Source organism: Phasianus colchicus, chromosome 3 (assembly GCF_987193195.1).
Source record: "Phasianus colchicus chromosome 3, bPhaCol1.hap1.1, whole genome shotgun sequence".
NCBI lineage: Eukaryota > Metazoa > Chordata > Aves > Galliformes > Phasianidae > Phasianus > Phasianus colchicus.
Genome location: NC_143438.1, coordinates 95,366,104 through 95,378,918, shown reverse-complemented (window position 1 = coordinate 95,378,918; position 12,815 = coordinate 95,366,104). Strand labels below are relative to the sequence as shown.

General features: G+C 54.3%; 1 protein-coding gene across 2 annotated transcripts in view; it reads left to right on the top strand.

The window, feature by feature from the left end:
• Positions 1 to 12,815, top strand: part of MROH1 (maestro heat like repeat family member 1) — a 52,066-nt gene that overhangs the window by 3,856 nt on the left and 35,395 nt on the right. For both annotated transcript variants that reach the window (XM_090138243.1, XM_090138242.1), the window contains exons 2-14: positions 662 to 807; positions 1,829 to 1,960; positions 2,037 to 2,199; positions 4,224 to 4,322; positions 5,887 to 6,038; positions 6,973 to 7,113; positions 7,395 to 7,487; positions 8,054 to 8,132; positions 9,871 to 9,984; positions 10,144 to 10,217; positions 10,458 to 10,577; positions 11,542 to 11,649; positions 12,637 to 12,781. In XM_090138243.1, the coding sequence (XP_089994369.1) occupies positions 662 to 807; positions 1,829 to 1,960; positions 2,037 to 2,199; positions 4,224 to 4,322; positions 5,887 to 6,038; positions 6,973 to 7,113; positions 7,395 to 7,487; positions 8,054 to 8,132; positions 9,871 to 9,984; positions 10,144 to 10,217; positions 10,458 to 10,577; positions 11,542 to 11,649; positions 12,637 to 12,781 (1,566 nt within the window). The remainder of the gene's footprint in view (positions 1 to 661; positions 808 to 1,828; positions 1,961 to 2,036; positions 2,200 to 4,223; positions 4,323 to 5,886; positions 6,039 to 6,972; positions 7,114 to 7,394; positions 7,488 to 8,053; positions 8,133 to 9,870; positions 9,985 to 10,143; positions 10,218 to 10,457; positions 10,578 to 11,541; positions 11,650 to 12,636; positions 12,782 to 12,815) is intronic.

The following is a 12,815-nucleotide window of genomic DNA, read 5'->3' as shown; positions in this document are numbered from 1 at the left end:
ACAGCCAGTGGTTGACCAACAGTTGGCCAACAGTTGACCACGAGCCAGCGGTGAGCCCTGGTAGCCAAGAAGGCCAGTGGTTGACCAACAGTTGACCAACGACTGACCGTGACTGGAAATAAGCTCTGCAGACCAGGACCTGGTGATCCTGGTGGCTAACGGGTGACCAGCAGTTGACCACAAGCCAGCAGTATGTCCTGGTGGCCAAGTAGACGCATTATTGACCATGAGTCAGCAGTATGTTCTGGTGGCCAAGAAGACCCATGATTGACCACAAGTCAGCAGTATGTTCTGGTGGCCAAGACAGCCAGCAGTGGGCCCTGGTGACCAGTAGGTCCAACAGATGACCAGCAGTTGGCCAACGGTTGACCATGAGCCAGCAGTGAGCCCTGGTGGCCAAGAGGGCCAACAGGACCCTGTGGTGCATTGCCAGAGTGCAGCCAGCAGGGCAGGGAGGTGCTGCTCCCCTCTGCTCTGCCCTGCAGGGCGCTGCTGGAGCACTGCATCTTGTTCAGCATCTCTTGGTTTGGAAACCCCCATTGGCTGCAGGGGAAGCTCACGTCCCCTTCCAGTTGAGTTTCTTTGGTGCTGAGCCCCGAAGAGAGGTTTTGCTGTTGGGCTGGGAGCTGGGAGATGTGCTGAAGCATCTCGCCTCGTGCAGGGCTCGCCACCACCCTGATGGACGCCACGACGGACAAGGAGCCGCTGGTGCAGGAGCAGATCTACAACGCTCTGTGCTACCTGGGGGAGGCCGAACCCGAGGAGATCCTGCACTGCTGCGACGAGTATCTGCGACAGCACGACAAGGTGGGCACTGCGGGGGGGAAGGGAACCACAGTGAGCACTGGGGAGGGGGTTTGGAGGTGGGAAACATCTGGGAAACGCGAGCCGGTCCCTCCTGCTGCTCCCTGGCTTGTGGAAGGAAGGGATGCCATTCAGAGGGACCTCAGCAGGCTCGAAAGATGGGCACGGGTGAACCTGATGAGGTTCAGCACAGCAAAGTGTGAGGTTTGGCACTGGGGCCAGAGGAATCCCAGGCATCCCTACAGACTGGAAGGAGCGGTCCTGGAGAGCAGCCCTGCAGAGAAGGAGCTGGGGGTCCTGGTGGGTGAAAAACTGAACGTGAGGCAGCAGTGTGCTCCTGCAGCTCGGAGAGCAAATGGGATCCTGGGCTCCATCGGCAGAGGGGTGGCAGCAGGGACAGGGAGGTGATCGTCCCTCTCTGCTCTGCTCTCGTGAGGCCCCGTCTGCAGCACTGCGTCCAGGGCTGGAGCCCCCAGGACAAGAAGGACAGGGAGCTGCTGGAGAGGGGCCAGAGGAGCCACAGAGATGAGCAGGGCTGCAGCACCTCCGTACAAAGACAGGCTGAGGGAGCTGGGCTCGTTCAGCATGGAGAAGAGAAGCTGCGGGGTGAATCATTGCAGCCTTCAGCACCTCAAGGGAGCCTACAGACAGGAGGGGAGTCAGCTCTTGGGAAGGGGAGATGGCAGCAGGACGAGGGGATGGTTGGAATTGAGGGAGGGCGGATTTCAGTTGGATGTGAGGGGGAAGTTGTTTGCTGTGAGAGCGGTGAGGTGCTGGAACAGCTGCCCAGAGAGGCTGTGGATGCCCCGTCCATCCCTGGAGGTGTTGGAGGCCAGGTTGGATGGGGCCCTGGGCAGCCTGGGCTGCTGTGAAACGTGGAGGTTGGTGGCCCTGCGTGTGGTGGAGGTTGGAGCTTCGTGATCCTTGAGGTCCCTTCCAACCCAACCATTTGTGATTCTGTAAGGGATGTGTGCTGCGTCCCACGCCCCCCACACTGCCATGTCCCCCCTCTATCCCTCCTCAGCTGGCCTACCCGCACCGCGTCATCATCCTGAAGGCAATGGAGACGGTGGTGAAGAACAACATCTCCAGCTTGGATAAAAGCACGGCGAAGGTGGTCATCTTCCTGGCCTCCAACGAGATGACCAAATCGAAGGTGGGAGCTGAGGGGCTGCGGTTGCTGCTCCCTCCAGCGCTCAGCAAAGCGACAGCCGTTCCTTCCTGGCACACAGGAGGTGGTCTGGGAATGGCAGCAGGCAGCCAGCAGCGTGCTGGTGGCGGTCGGGCAGCGCTTCATCAATAAAGTGATGGAGGAGGTGCTGACCAAGTTCCAGCCGGGCATCCTGCCGCATTACTTCGTCATGCAGACCTTTGCCAACCTGGCGGTGTCCAACGGTGAGCCCACCCTCCTGCGTTTGGTGTGCGTGGTTTTGGTCAGCGTTGGGTCAGCGTTTGGGTGGCATTGGGTTGGTGTTGGTTTGGCGTTGGGTTGGTGTTGAGGTATATTAGGTCAGCATTAGGTTGGCATTGGGTTGGCGTTGGGTTGGTGTTGCTTTGGCATTGGGTTGGTGTTGGTTTGGCATTGGGTTGGCATTGGTTCGGTGTTGGTTTGGCATTGGGTTGGTGTTGGGTTGATATTGGATCGCATTGGGTCGGTGTTGATTTGGCACTGGGTTGGTGTTGGTTTGGCGTTGGGTTGGTGTTGAGGTATATTAGGTCAGCATTAGGTTGGCATTGGGTTGGCGTTGGTTTGGCATTGGGTTGGCGTTGGGTTGCTGTTGGTTTGGCATTGGGTTGGTGTTGGTTTGGCATTGGGTTGGCGTTGGGTTGCTGTTGATTTGGCATTGTGTTGGTGTTGGTTTGGCATTGGGTTGGTGTTGGTTTGGTGTTGGGCTGGTGTTGGTTTGGCATTGGGTTGGTATTGAGGTATATTAGGTCATCACTAGGTTGACACTGGGCTGCTGTTGGTTTGGCCTTGGGTTGGCATTGGGTTGGTGTTGGTTTGGCACTGGGTTGGTGTTGGGTTGATACTGGATTGGTGCTGGGTTGGTGTTGATTTGGTGCTGCATTGGTGTTGATTTGGTGCTGGGTTGGTGTTGGTTTGGCATTGGGTTGGTGTTGAGGTATATTAGGTCAGCACTAGGTTGGCATTGGGTTGGTGTAGGTTTGGCATTGGGTTGGTGTTGAGTTATATTGGGTCAGCATTACGTTGGCATTGGGCTAGTGTTGGATTGGCATTGGGATGGCAATGGTTTGATGCTGGGTTGGCATTGTGTCAGTGTTGGGTCAGTGTTGGGTTGGCATTGGACAGGCATTGGGTCAGGCTGGGTTGGCACTGGTTTGGTGCTGGGTTGGCACTGGATCGGCACTGGCTTGATGTTCAGTTGGCATTGAGTTGGCTTTAGGTTGGAGTTTGGTTGACACTGGATTGGTGTTGGGTCAGCATTGAATTGATGTTGAGTTGGTACTAGATTGGTATTGGATTGGCATTGGTTTGGCATCGGATCAGTGTTGGGTTGGTGTTGAGTTGGCACTGAATTGGCATCGGGTCAGCATCAGGTTGGCACTGGGTTGGTGTTGGGTTGGTGTTGGTTTGGCATAGGGTTGGTATTAGGTTGATCTTGGATCAGCATTGGGTTATATTGGGTCAGCACCAAGTTGGCACTGGGTTGGTGTTTGATTGGCATTGGGTTGGCATTGGTTCAGTGCTGGGTTGGCACTGGCTTGGCATTCAGTTGGCTTTGGGTTGACATTGTGTTGGAGTTTGGTTGACACTGAATTGGCATTGGATTGGCACTGGATTGATTTTGAATTATCATTAGTTTGGCACTGGATCAGCATTGGGTTGGTGTTTGGTTGGTGCTGAGTTGGCACTGAGTTGGCATTGGGTCAGTTTGAGTTGGCAGTGGGATTGGTGTTGGGTCTGCATTGCTTCAGCACTCGGTAGACACTGAGGTGATGTTGGATTGGTTGATGTTTTGTCAGTGCTGTTGGCATTGGGTCGGCATTGAGTTGATGTTGGGTTGGCATTGGAGTGGTGTTGACTTGGTGTTAGATTGGCACAGGGTTGGCGTTGGTTTGGTGTTGGCACTGGGTTGGTGTTGGGTCAGTGCAAGGTTGGTGTTGGGTTGGTATTGGGTTGGTGTTGGGTTGCTTTTGGATCGGTGTTGGGTTGGCATTGGGTGAGCATTGGGTGCTCACAGTATACTGGGTCCTTAAAGATCATAGGATCATGGGATGGGTGGGTTGGAAGGGTCCTTAAAGGTCGTACAACCACAGGATGGGTTGAAAGGGACCACCCAGACCCACCCCGCCATGGGCTGGCTGCCCCCCACCATTTCAGGCTGCCCAGGGCTCCATCCATGGCCTTGGGCACCTCCAGCTGTGGGGCACCCACAGCTCCGTGTTTCCTCCCGCAGTGTTTGGGATGGTGCCTTTCCTCAACTCCATCCTGGGGACCATGCTGCCCATGCTGGGGATGGCCAAGCAGGACCACATGAAGTCTGTCTTCTGCTATGGTAAGGCTGCTCGGCTTCTCTCAATACGGTGGGGATTTTGGGGGGGAGTCTGGGGGGATTTGGGGCATTTCCTGAATAGGGAAGTGATCGGGAACGGTGCTCCTGGGTGTCCAGGGGCAGGGCTGGCTCCAGGAGGGGTGGAACCATCAGATCACAGACAGGGCAGAGTTTCACTCTAAAAGAGGGGAGACTGAGATTGCATAGAAGGTAAAAAGGTTTCCGGGAGAAGGGCAGTGAGACGCTGACACAGGCTGACCATGGTGTGCTGGTGCTCCATCCCTGCAGATGTTCCAGGTCATGGGATGGGGCTCCGAGCACCTGGTAGAGCTGTGGGTGTCCCTGTGCATCGTAGAGCCATGGGATGGGTGGGTTGGAAGGGTCCCTAAAGATCACAGAGAACAGAATGCTTGCTTTGGAAGAGACCTTAAAGATCACAGAGTCGTGGCTTGGTTGAGTTGTTAGGGTCCTTGAAGATTACAGAGCCATAGAATGAGTTGCGTTGGAAGTCTTTGAAGAGGATAGAGCTGTGAGATGGTTGGGTTGGGAAGGTCCTTAAAGGTCATAGGAGCATATAATGGGATTATAGAGCCAGACGGGTTGTGTTGGAAGGGTCCTTAAAGATCACAGAGCTGTGGAATGGTTGGGTTGGGGGGGCCCTTGAAGATCATGGAGTTATGGAGTGTTAGAATGGGTTGGATTGGAAGGGTCCTTACAGATCAAAGAATCAGGGACTGGTTGGGTTGAAAAACCCCCCAGCCCCACCTCTGCCATGGGCTGGCTGCCCCCCAGCTCAGACTGCCTAGAACCCACCCACAGCCTCGGGCACCTCCAGGGATGGGGCACCCACAGCTCCGGGCAGCAGTGCTGGGGCTGCACCGCCTCTGGGTGAAGGATTTCCCCACATCTGACCCCACATCTCCCCTCTTTTGGGTTCAAGTAGTTCCCCCTGTACCTCCACCCCTGGACCACCACCCCATCCTCTGCTGTAGCCCCACTCTGGTGGCTGGGTGGCAGCCAGAAAAGAGGAGGAGCCTGAGTGCTGTGGGGCATCAGAACGCAGTGAGGTGGCACCAGGGAGCTCTGATGGGGCAGAGGATACCGCAGCTGGAGAAGCCCAGCTGTGCACTTGGCAATAAGGGAGGGAAATGCTTTCCAACCCAACCCGCTCCTGCAGTTCTTTGATCTTTAAGGACCTTTCCAATCCAACCTGTAGTGTTATTCCATGGCTGTATGACCCTCAAGAATCCTCCCACCCCATTCAATGTTTCCATGACCTTTCAGAACCTTTCCAACCCACCCATCCCATCGTTCTGTGATCTTTCAGGACCCTTCCAACCCAACCTTCCTATGGCTTGGTGATCTTTAAGGATCCTTCCAATCCATCCCTTCTATGTGATTTTTAAGTACCCCTCCGACCCAACCATTCCACAGCTCTGTGACCTTTCAGGACCTTTCCAACCCAACCATTCCCCAGTTCTGTGATCTTCAAGCACCCAACCCACCCAGCGCCCACTGCCCCTCCAGGTACCCGAGGACTAACCTGACCCCACGCTCTGTTTTGCAGCTCTGCAGCACTTCAGCGAGAGCATCCAGGAGTACGTGGCCAACCTGGACCAGGCCCCTGACCCCACGGTCAGGAAGGACACTTTCTGCAATGAGATCTTCAGCGCCTACGAGGTGCTCTTCAACAGCTGGCTGCAGCACCGCGAGCCCAAGGTGTGGGCCGAGGAGAGAAATTAGGGACAATTTCACCCCAAAAACAGCAGTTGGGTGCTGGCATGGGCTGCGCGGGGGGTGGTGGGATCACCGTCCCTGGAGGTGTTGCAGAAATGTGGGGATGTGGTCAGTAGAGACGGGTTGGTGTTGAGTTGGGGGTCTTGGAGATCTCTTCCAGCCTGAATGACTCTGTGGGTCTGTTTAGGGTCATGGTGGGATGGGTTGGGGTTGGACTTGGGGATCTAGAAGCTCTTTTCCCACATTGATGGCTCTGTGTTTCTATTTAGGGTCACGGTGTGGGTGGATTGGGTTGGATGATCTTGCAGATCTTCTCCAACTTGAATGACTCTATGGTTCTATTTAGGGTCACGGTGGGGATGGGTTGGGAGTGGACTTGGTGATCCTGGCAGTCTCTTCCGACCTTAATGACTCTGTGGTTCTGTTCAGGGTCATGGTGGGATGGGTTGGGGTTGGAGTTGTGGGTCCTGGAATTCTCTTCCAACCTTAATGATTCTATGGTTCTATTTAGGGTTGCAGTGAGGTGGGTTGGGGTCGGTGATCCTGGAGGTCTTTTCCAACCTTACTGATTCTATTGGTCTGTTTAGGGTCATGATGGGGATGGTTTGGGGTTGGACTGGGTGATCCTGGAGGTGTCTTTCAACCTTAACAACTCCATGATTCTATTTAGGGTCACGCTGGGGAAGGTTGGGGTTGGACTGGGGAATTTTGGAGGTCTCTTCCAACCTGAATGACCCGATGGTTCTAATTAGGATTCACAGTGGGGTGGGTTGGGGTTGGACTTTGGGGCCATGTTGTGTTGGGGTTGGGTCTGCTGATCTTTCTGGCCCAAAGTTACGGATTCTCTTGATTCTGTCCCTGTTCTGCGCCTTGCAGGATCCACCCTGCCCTCATTAACGCTCGTTATCCTCCGCAGCTCCGGCTGGCGGTGGTGGAGGCTCTGGGAGCCATGAGCTACCTGATGCCCGGCGAGAAGCTGGAGGAGCAGCTCCCAAAGCTGATCCCAGCCGTCCTCTCCCTCTACAAGAAGCACACGGAGTCCTTCTACATCTCCAAGGTGAGCACGGGGCTGCATGTGGCCGTGGGGGAAGTGATGGGAAAAGCCCCGAAAACGCACTGCCCTGAGATCATCTCATCCCAACACTGGGCTCAATCCATGCACAGTCCCATCTGCCCACACCGTATGGCTGACCCCAGTGGTGGGAGCTGTGTGGTGGGCTTCAGCCCTTCTCCTTTCTGCCCCCCCCAGCTCTGGTCCCTTCCTGCAGCCCTGGGGAAGGGACCCTCCTTCCAAGTGTGAGTTCTCAGTGTTCTCAGTGCTCCCCCCTCTGATTCCAGAGCCTCTGTCAGATCCTGGAAGCCTCTGTTGACATCGGCAGCCGCAGCCTGGACGTGCAGCTGGACGCGCTGCTGGGCACCCTGCACCCCCAGGTAAGGCTGGGGGGCAGCAGAAGGGACGTGGGGCAGCGAGCTCACAGCTCCTGGGCTCTGCTGGGGGCCCCTGCTGTCACGTCCTACCCTCCCAAATCAAACGCTGACTCCTTAAGGACCCTGTAACCACTCCTGACCCCATAAGAGCCCCACAAGGACCCCGTAAGTACCCTATAAATCCACCCTCACCTCTTAAGGACCTCATAAGAACCCAAAAAGGACTCTATGAAAGCCCCTTTACCCCATAAGGACACTATAAACCCCTCCTGACCCCGTAAGAACCCCATAAGAACTCTGTAAAGACCCCATAGGACTCTTTAAGGGCCTCATAGGACCCCATAAGGACCTGTTCGGGTAGCACCTAGATGGGTAGCACCTGGATGGGTCGAGTCATTCTGGAGATGGGGCTGGGGGGCACAGCAGAAGGCATTGGGCCCCTGATGGACCCCCTGCCCCCTGGGAAGTGCTGCCCTGCTCCCACCTCATGCTTGGTGGGCAGGGAGCACCACTTGTTGCCCGCGTTGGGGATGCTGTCACCCCCCCAAAGCCCACCATTAATCCTCCAGATCTGCTCTCCCGCCGACCCGGCTGTGCCCCTGACCGTCAAAAACCACACAGAGGTCCTTCGGTGCTTCACTGTGCTTGGTAAGGGGTGGTGGGAGGGACCCCCTCCTTGGAACGGGTCGGCTGAGGGTGATGGTTGAGTGTTGGAGCTGGCTGACCAGGGAGGTGGTGGGGGTCATCATCTCTAGAGCTGCTCAGGAACCAGAGAGATGTGGCACTCTGGGGACGTGGTCAGTGGGATGGGTTGGGGGTCTTGGAGGTCTCTTGCACTCTGAATGAGTCCATGGTTTTATTTAGGGTCATGGTGGGGTGGGCTGGGTTGGAGCGGATGATCTCAGGGGTCTTCTTCGTTCTTAATGAGTTAATGGTTCTATTTAGAGTCATGGTGGAGTTGTTTGGGGTTGGATTGTGGATCTTGGAGGTCTCTTCCAACCTTAATGTTTCTATGGGTCTGTTTAGGGTCATGGTGGGATGGGTTGGAGTTGATCTGGGGAATCTTGGAGGTCTCTTCCAACCTCGGTGACTCTGTGGTTCTATTTAGGGTTGACATGGGGATGAGTTGGGGTTGGGCTTGGAGATCTTGGAGGTCTTCCCCAACCTTAGTGAATCTATTTAGGGACATGGTGGAGGTAGATTTTGGGTTGGACTGGATGGCCTTGGAGGTCTTCTCCAACCTTAGTGACTCTGTGGTTCTATTAAAGGTTGTGGTGATGATGGATTGGAGTTAGACTGGGGGATCTTGGAGGTCTTCTCCAGTCTTAATGACTCTGTGGTTACTTAGGGTCATGGTGAGGGTGGGATTGGGTTGGATTGGATGACCTTGGAGGTCTCCTTCAGTCTTACTGACTCTATAGTTCTATTTAGGGTCATGATGGGATGGGCTGGGGCTGAACTGAGGGATCTTGGAGGTCTTCTCCAACCTGAGTCAGGTCCGTTCTGACTGCAGCCTTGCAGACAGGCTGGTGGAAGCTCAGTGTGCCCAGAGTGCATCGTTTGCTGCAGCTCTTTGGGGCACTGCTTAGGGCCACCTCAGCTCCCTTTGGGGCACACCAGCCCCTTCCAGGAACCTAGGCAGGAGTCTGGGGTCAAATCGTTCCTCCAAATCATAGAAACTTCAAATGGGTTGGGTTGGAAGAGCCCTTAAAATTCCAAGAGCTGTGGAATAGTTGGGTTGGAAAGGTCCTTAAAGATCAGGGGGTTGAACTCGATGATCTCTGGAGGTCCTTGCAACCCTATAATTCTGTGATTCTGTGATCATACAGCCATGGTTGGGTTGGAAAGGTACTTAAAGATCATATAGCCATGGTATGGTTGGGTTGGAAGGGTTGTTAAAAGTCATAGAAGCATAGAATGAGTTGTGTTGGAAGAGACGTTATTGATCATGGAATCTTAGTGTGGTTGGGTTGGAAGGGTCCTTACAGATCATAGAGCCCTGGAATCATCGGGTGGGAAGGGTCCTTAGAAGATCATAGAGCTGTTTAGTGGTTGTATTGGAAGGGTCCTTACAGATTATAGAGCTATGGAATAGTTGGGTTGGAAGAGTCTTTACAGATCACAGAGCTGTGAAGTGGTTGGATGGGAAGGGTCTTCGAAGATGGTTCCATAGAGCCATGGAGTAGTTGTTTTGGAAAGGTCCTTACAGGTCGTAGAGCTATGGATTGGTTGGGTGGGAAGCGTCCTTACAGGTCGTAGAGCCAAGGAGTGGCCCCAACCCCAATCGACCATGGCTTTCTGACCCCCATGGTGCACTGTACCATGGGTAGAGTCCATTGGGGCGCAGTGCAACACATTCCCCTTTGCTCCCTTTGCTGTCCTGCAGCCTGCTCCTTCCCTGACCGAGTGCTGACCTTCCTCCTCCCAAAATTGGAGAGCAGCAGTGAGAGGACGCGCGTGGGGACGTTGCTCATCATGAGGCAGATCATCAACAGTGCCCGTGAGTTTGGTGGGAGCTCTGAGTGTCCATCAGTGCCATCCCGGTGTCAAGTGGTGATGGGGTTGGGTGGAGGAGGAGGAGGAGGAAGAGGAGGAGGAAGGGAGCAGAGCTGTGTCCTCAGCATCACCGACCTCGCAGCATCCGTCCTTCTTTTTGCAGCCTCTCAGATGGAGATTAAAAAGCCCTTTATCCTTTCTTCAATGAAACTTCCCCTTCAAGACAGCAACAACAAGGTGAGCAGAGGTGGTTTCCCAAAAGCAGGGGGTTCCCAGATCCCCTCCCCCATCCCTGGAGCTCCTCACCCGGTCCCAGCACTGCCTGCTGGTTGGACTGGGCAGTCTTGGAGGTCTTCTCCACCGTTAATGACGCTTTGGTCCTCTGTGTGGGCGCAGTGGGGATGGGTGCTGGTCGGACTCAGCGATCGTGGTGATCTTGATTGTGTTTCCAACCCCAGTGGCTTCTTGTGGTTGCAGGTGAGGCGTGCCGTGGTGCAGGTGATCAGTGCCATGGCTCATCACGGCTACCTGGAGCAGCCCGGTGGGGAGGCCATGCTGGAGTTCCTGGTGCGGCAGTGTGCCCTGCCCTCAGATGTGGTAAGGACCTCGTGCCCCTCATCCAACCACACCCATCCTACAGCTCTGTGATCTTTCAGGACCCATCCAACCTAAGCATTCAGCAGCTCACTGCTTCTGATCTATAAGGACCGTCCCAGCACAACCCATCCTATAGTTCTGAGATCTTTCAGGACCTATCCAAACCAACTGTAAACAGTTCTATGCTTCTGATCTCTCAGGACCCTTCTCACCCAACCCACCCTATTGTTCTCTAATCTTTCAGGACCCTTCCAACCAAATCCAACCCATGAGTTCTGTGTTTCTGACCTGTAAGGACCCTTCCAACCCAATCCATCTTACAGTTCTGGGATCTTTCAAGACCCTTCCAAGCCAACTCATCCTATAGTACTGGGATCTTTCAGGACCTGCCCATGCCAACTGTTAAGCAGTTCTATATTTCTGATCTATAAAGACTCTTCCAACCCAACCCATCCAATTGCTCTGTGATCTTACAGGTCCGTTTCAACTCAGCCCATGCTATTTTGGTCTTTCAGAACCCTCCCAGCACAATGTATTATATAGTTCTGTCATCTTTCAGGACCTGTCCAGGCCAACCATTAAACAGTTCTGTGTTTCTGATCTATAAGGACTCTTCCAACCCATCCAATGGTTCTGTGATCTTTCAGGACCCTTCCAACCCATCCTGTAGTTATATGATCTATAAAGGACCCTTCCAACCCAACCCATCCTATAGTTCTGTGACTGTTCAGGACCCTTCCAACCCAACTGTTCTGCAGTTCTATGATTCTCTGACCTTTCAGGACCCTTCCAACTGAACTGTACAGCAATTCTGTGACTCTGATCTATAAGGACCCTCCCAACCCAATCATTCAGCAATTCTATGATTCTCTGATCTTTCAGGACCCTTCCAACCCAACCCTTAAGTGATTTTATGTTTCTCTGATCCATAATTTGGGGTTTTGATGACTTTCCCTCCCCGCAGCCCCAGAAGCCGCTCCCAGATGCAGATGACCCCACGAGCGACAGCGTGCGGAGCATCAGCGTCAGCACGCTCCTCCTCCTCAGCACCACTGTCGATCGGATGAACAACGTGAGTGTGTGCCGGCGTCCTGTCACCCGGTGCTCTGCAGGGATGTCCCCTCCTCTGTCACAGCTGTTGTCACCATCCCATCCCTGAGTGCTGGAATCACCGAATCACTGAGGTTGGAATGGACCTCCAAGGTCATCCAGTCCAACCGTCCACCTACCGTTAATGTTTCCCCACTAAACCAGTAAACCCCACTAAGTGCTCCGTTGGGAACTGGAGTGGGGAAGTGGTGGTGGGGTCATCATCCCTGGGGTTGTTCAAACCGGGGAGGTGTGGCACTTGGGGACATGTTGAGTAGGACGGGTTGGAGGGGGGTTGGGGATGTTGGAGGTCTTTTCCAACTTTTATGACTCCATGGGTCTCTTTACAGTCATGGTAGAGTGAGTTGGGGTTGGATTGGATGATCTTGGAGTTCTCTTCTGGCCTTAATGACTCTGTGGTTCTATTTAGGGTCATGGTGGAGATGAGTAGGGCTTGGGAATCTTGTAGGTCTCTTTCAATATCGATGGTTCTACTTAGTGCCATGGTGGGCTGGGTTGGGGTTGGACTGGACGATCTTGGTGGTCTTCTCCAACCTCACTCTCTGGTTCTGTTTAGGGTCGCAGTGGGGTGAGTTGACCTTTGGACGTGGGGATTCTAGAGGCCTCTCCCAAGCTTAATGACTCTATGGGTCTGTTTAGGGCCATGGTGGGTTAGGGTTGGACTGAAGAATCTTGGAGGTCTCTTCTGACTTTAATGACTCTAAGGGTCTATGTAGGGTCGTGGTGGGATGGGTTGGGATTGGACTGGATGATCCTACAGGTCTCTTCCAACCTTAGTGACTCTGTAGGTCTATTTAAGACTGTGGTGGGGTGGGTTGGAGTTGGGTTGGTGACCTCAGAAGTCTCATCCAACCTTAACAATTCCATGATGCTGTGAGTATCTCTGGAGCTGGCATCTCACCGCTCCTGTCCCGCTGTGCCGTGGGCTCTGCATCCCCCCACCCCACAGGTGCTGTGGCCGTACCTCCTGGAGTTCATCACCCCCGTGCAGTTCACCAACGCGCTGACTCCCATCTGCAAGAGCCTCATGCATTTGTCCGTGAAGAAACGAGAGGAGGGAGGGAATGCATCCCTGATCCCATACGACCTCAACGGTTGGTACGGGTGTGCAGGAAAGGTTGATCTGCT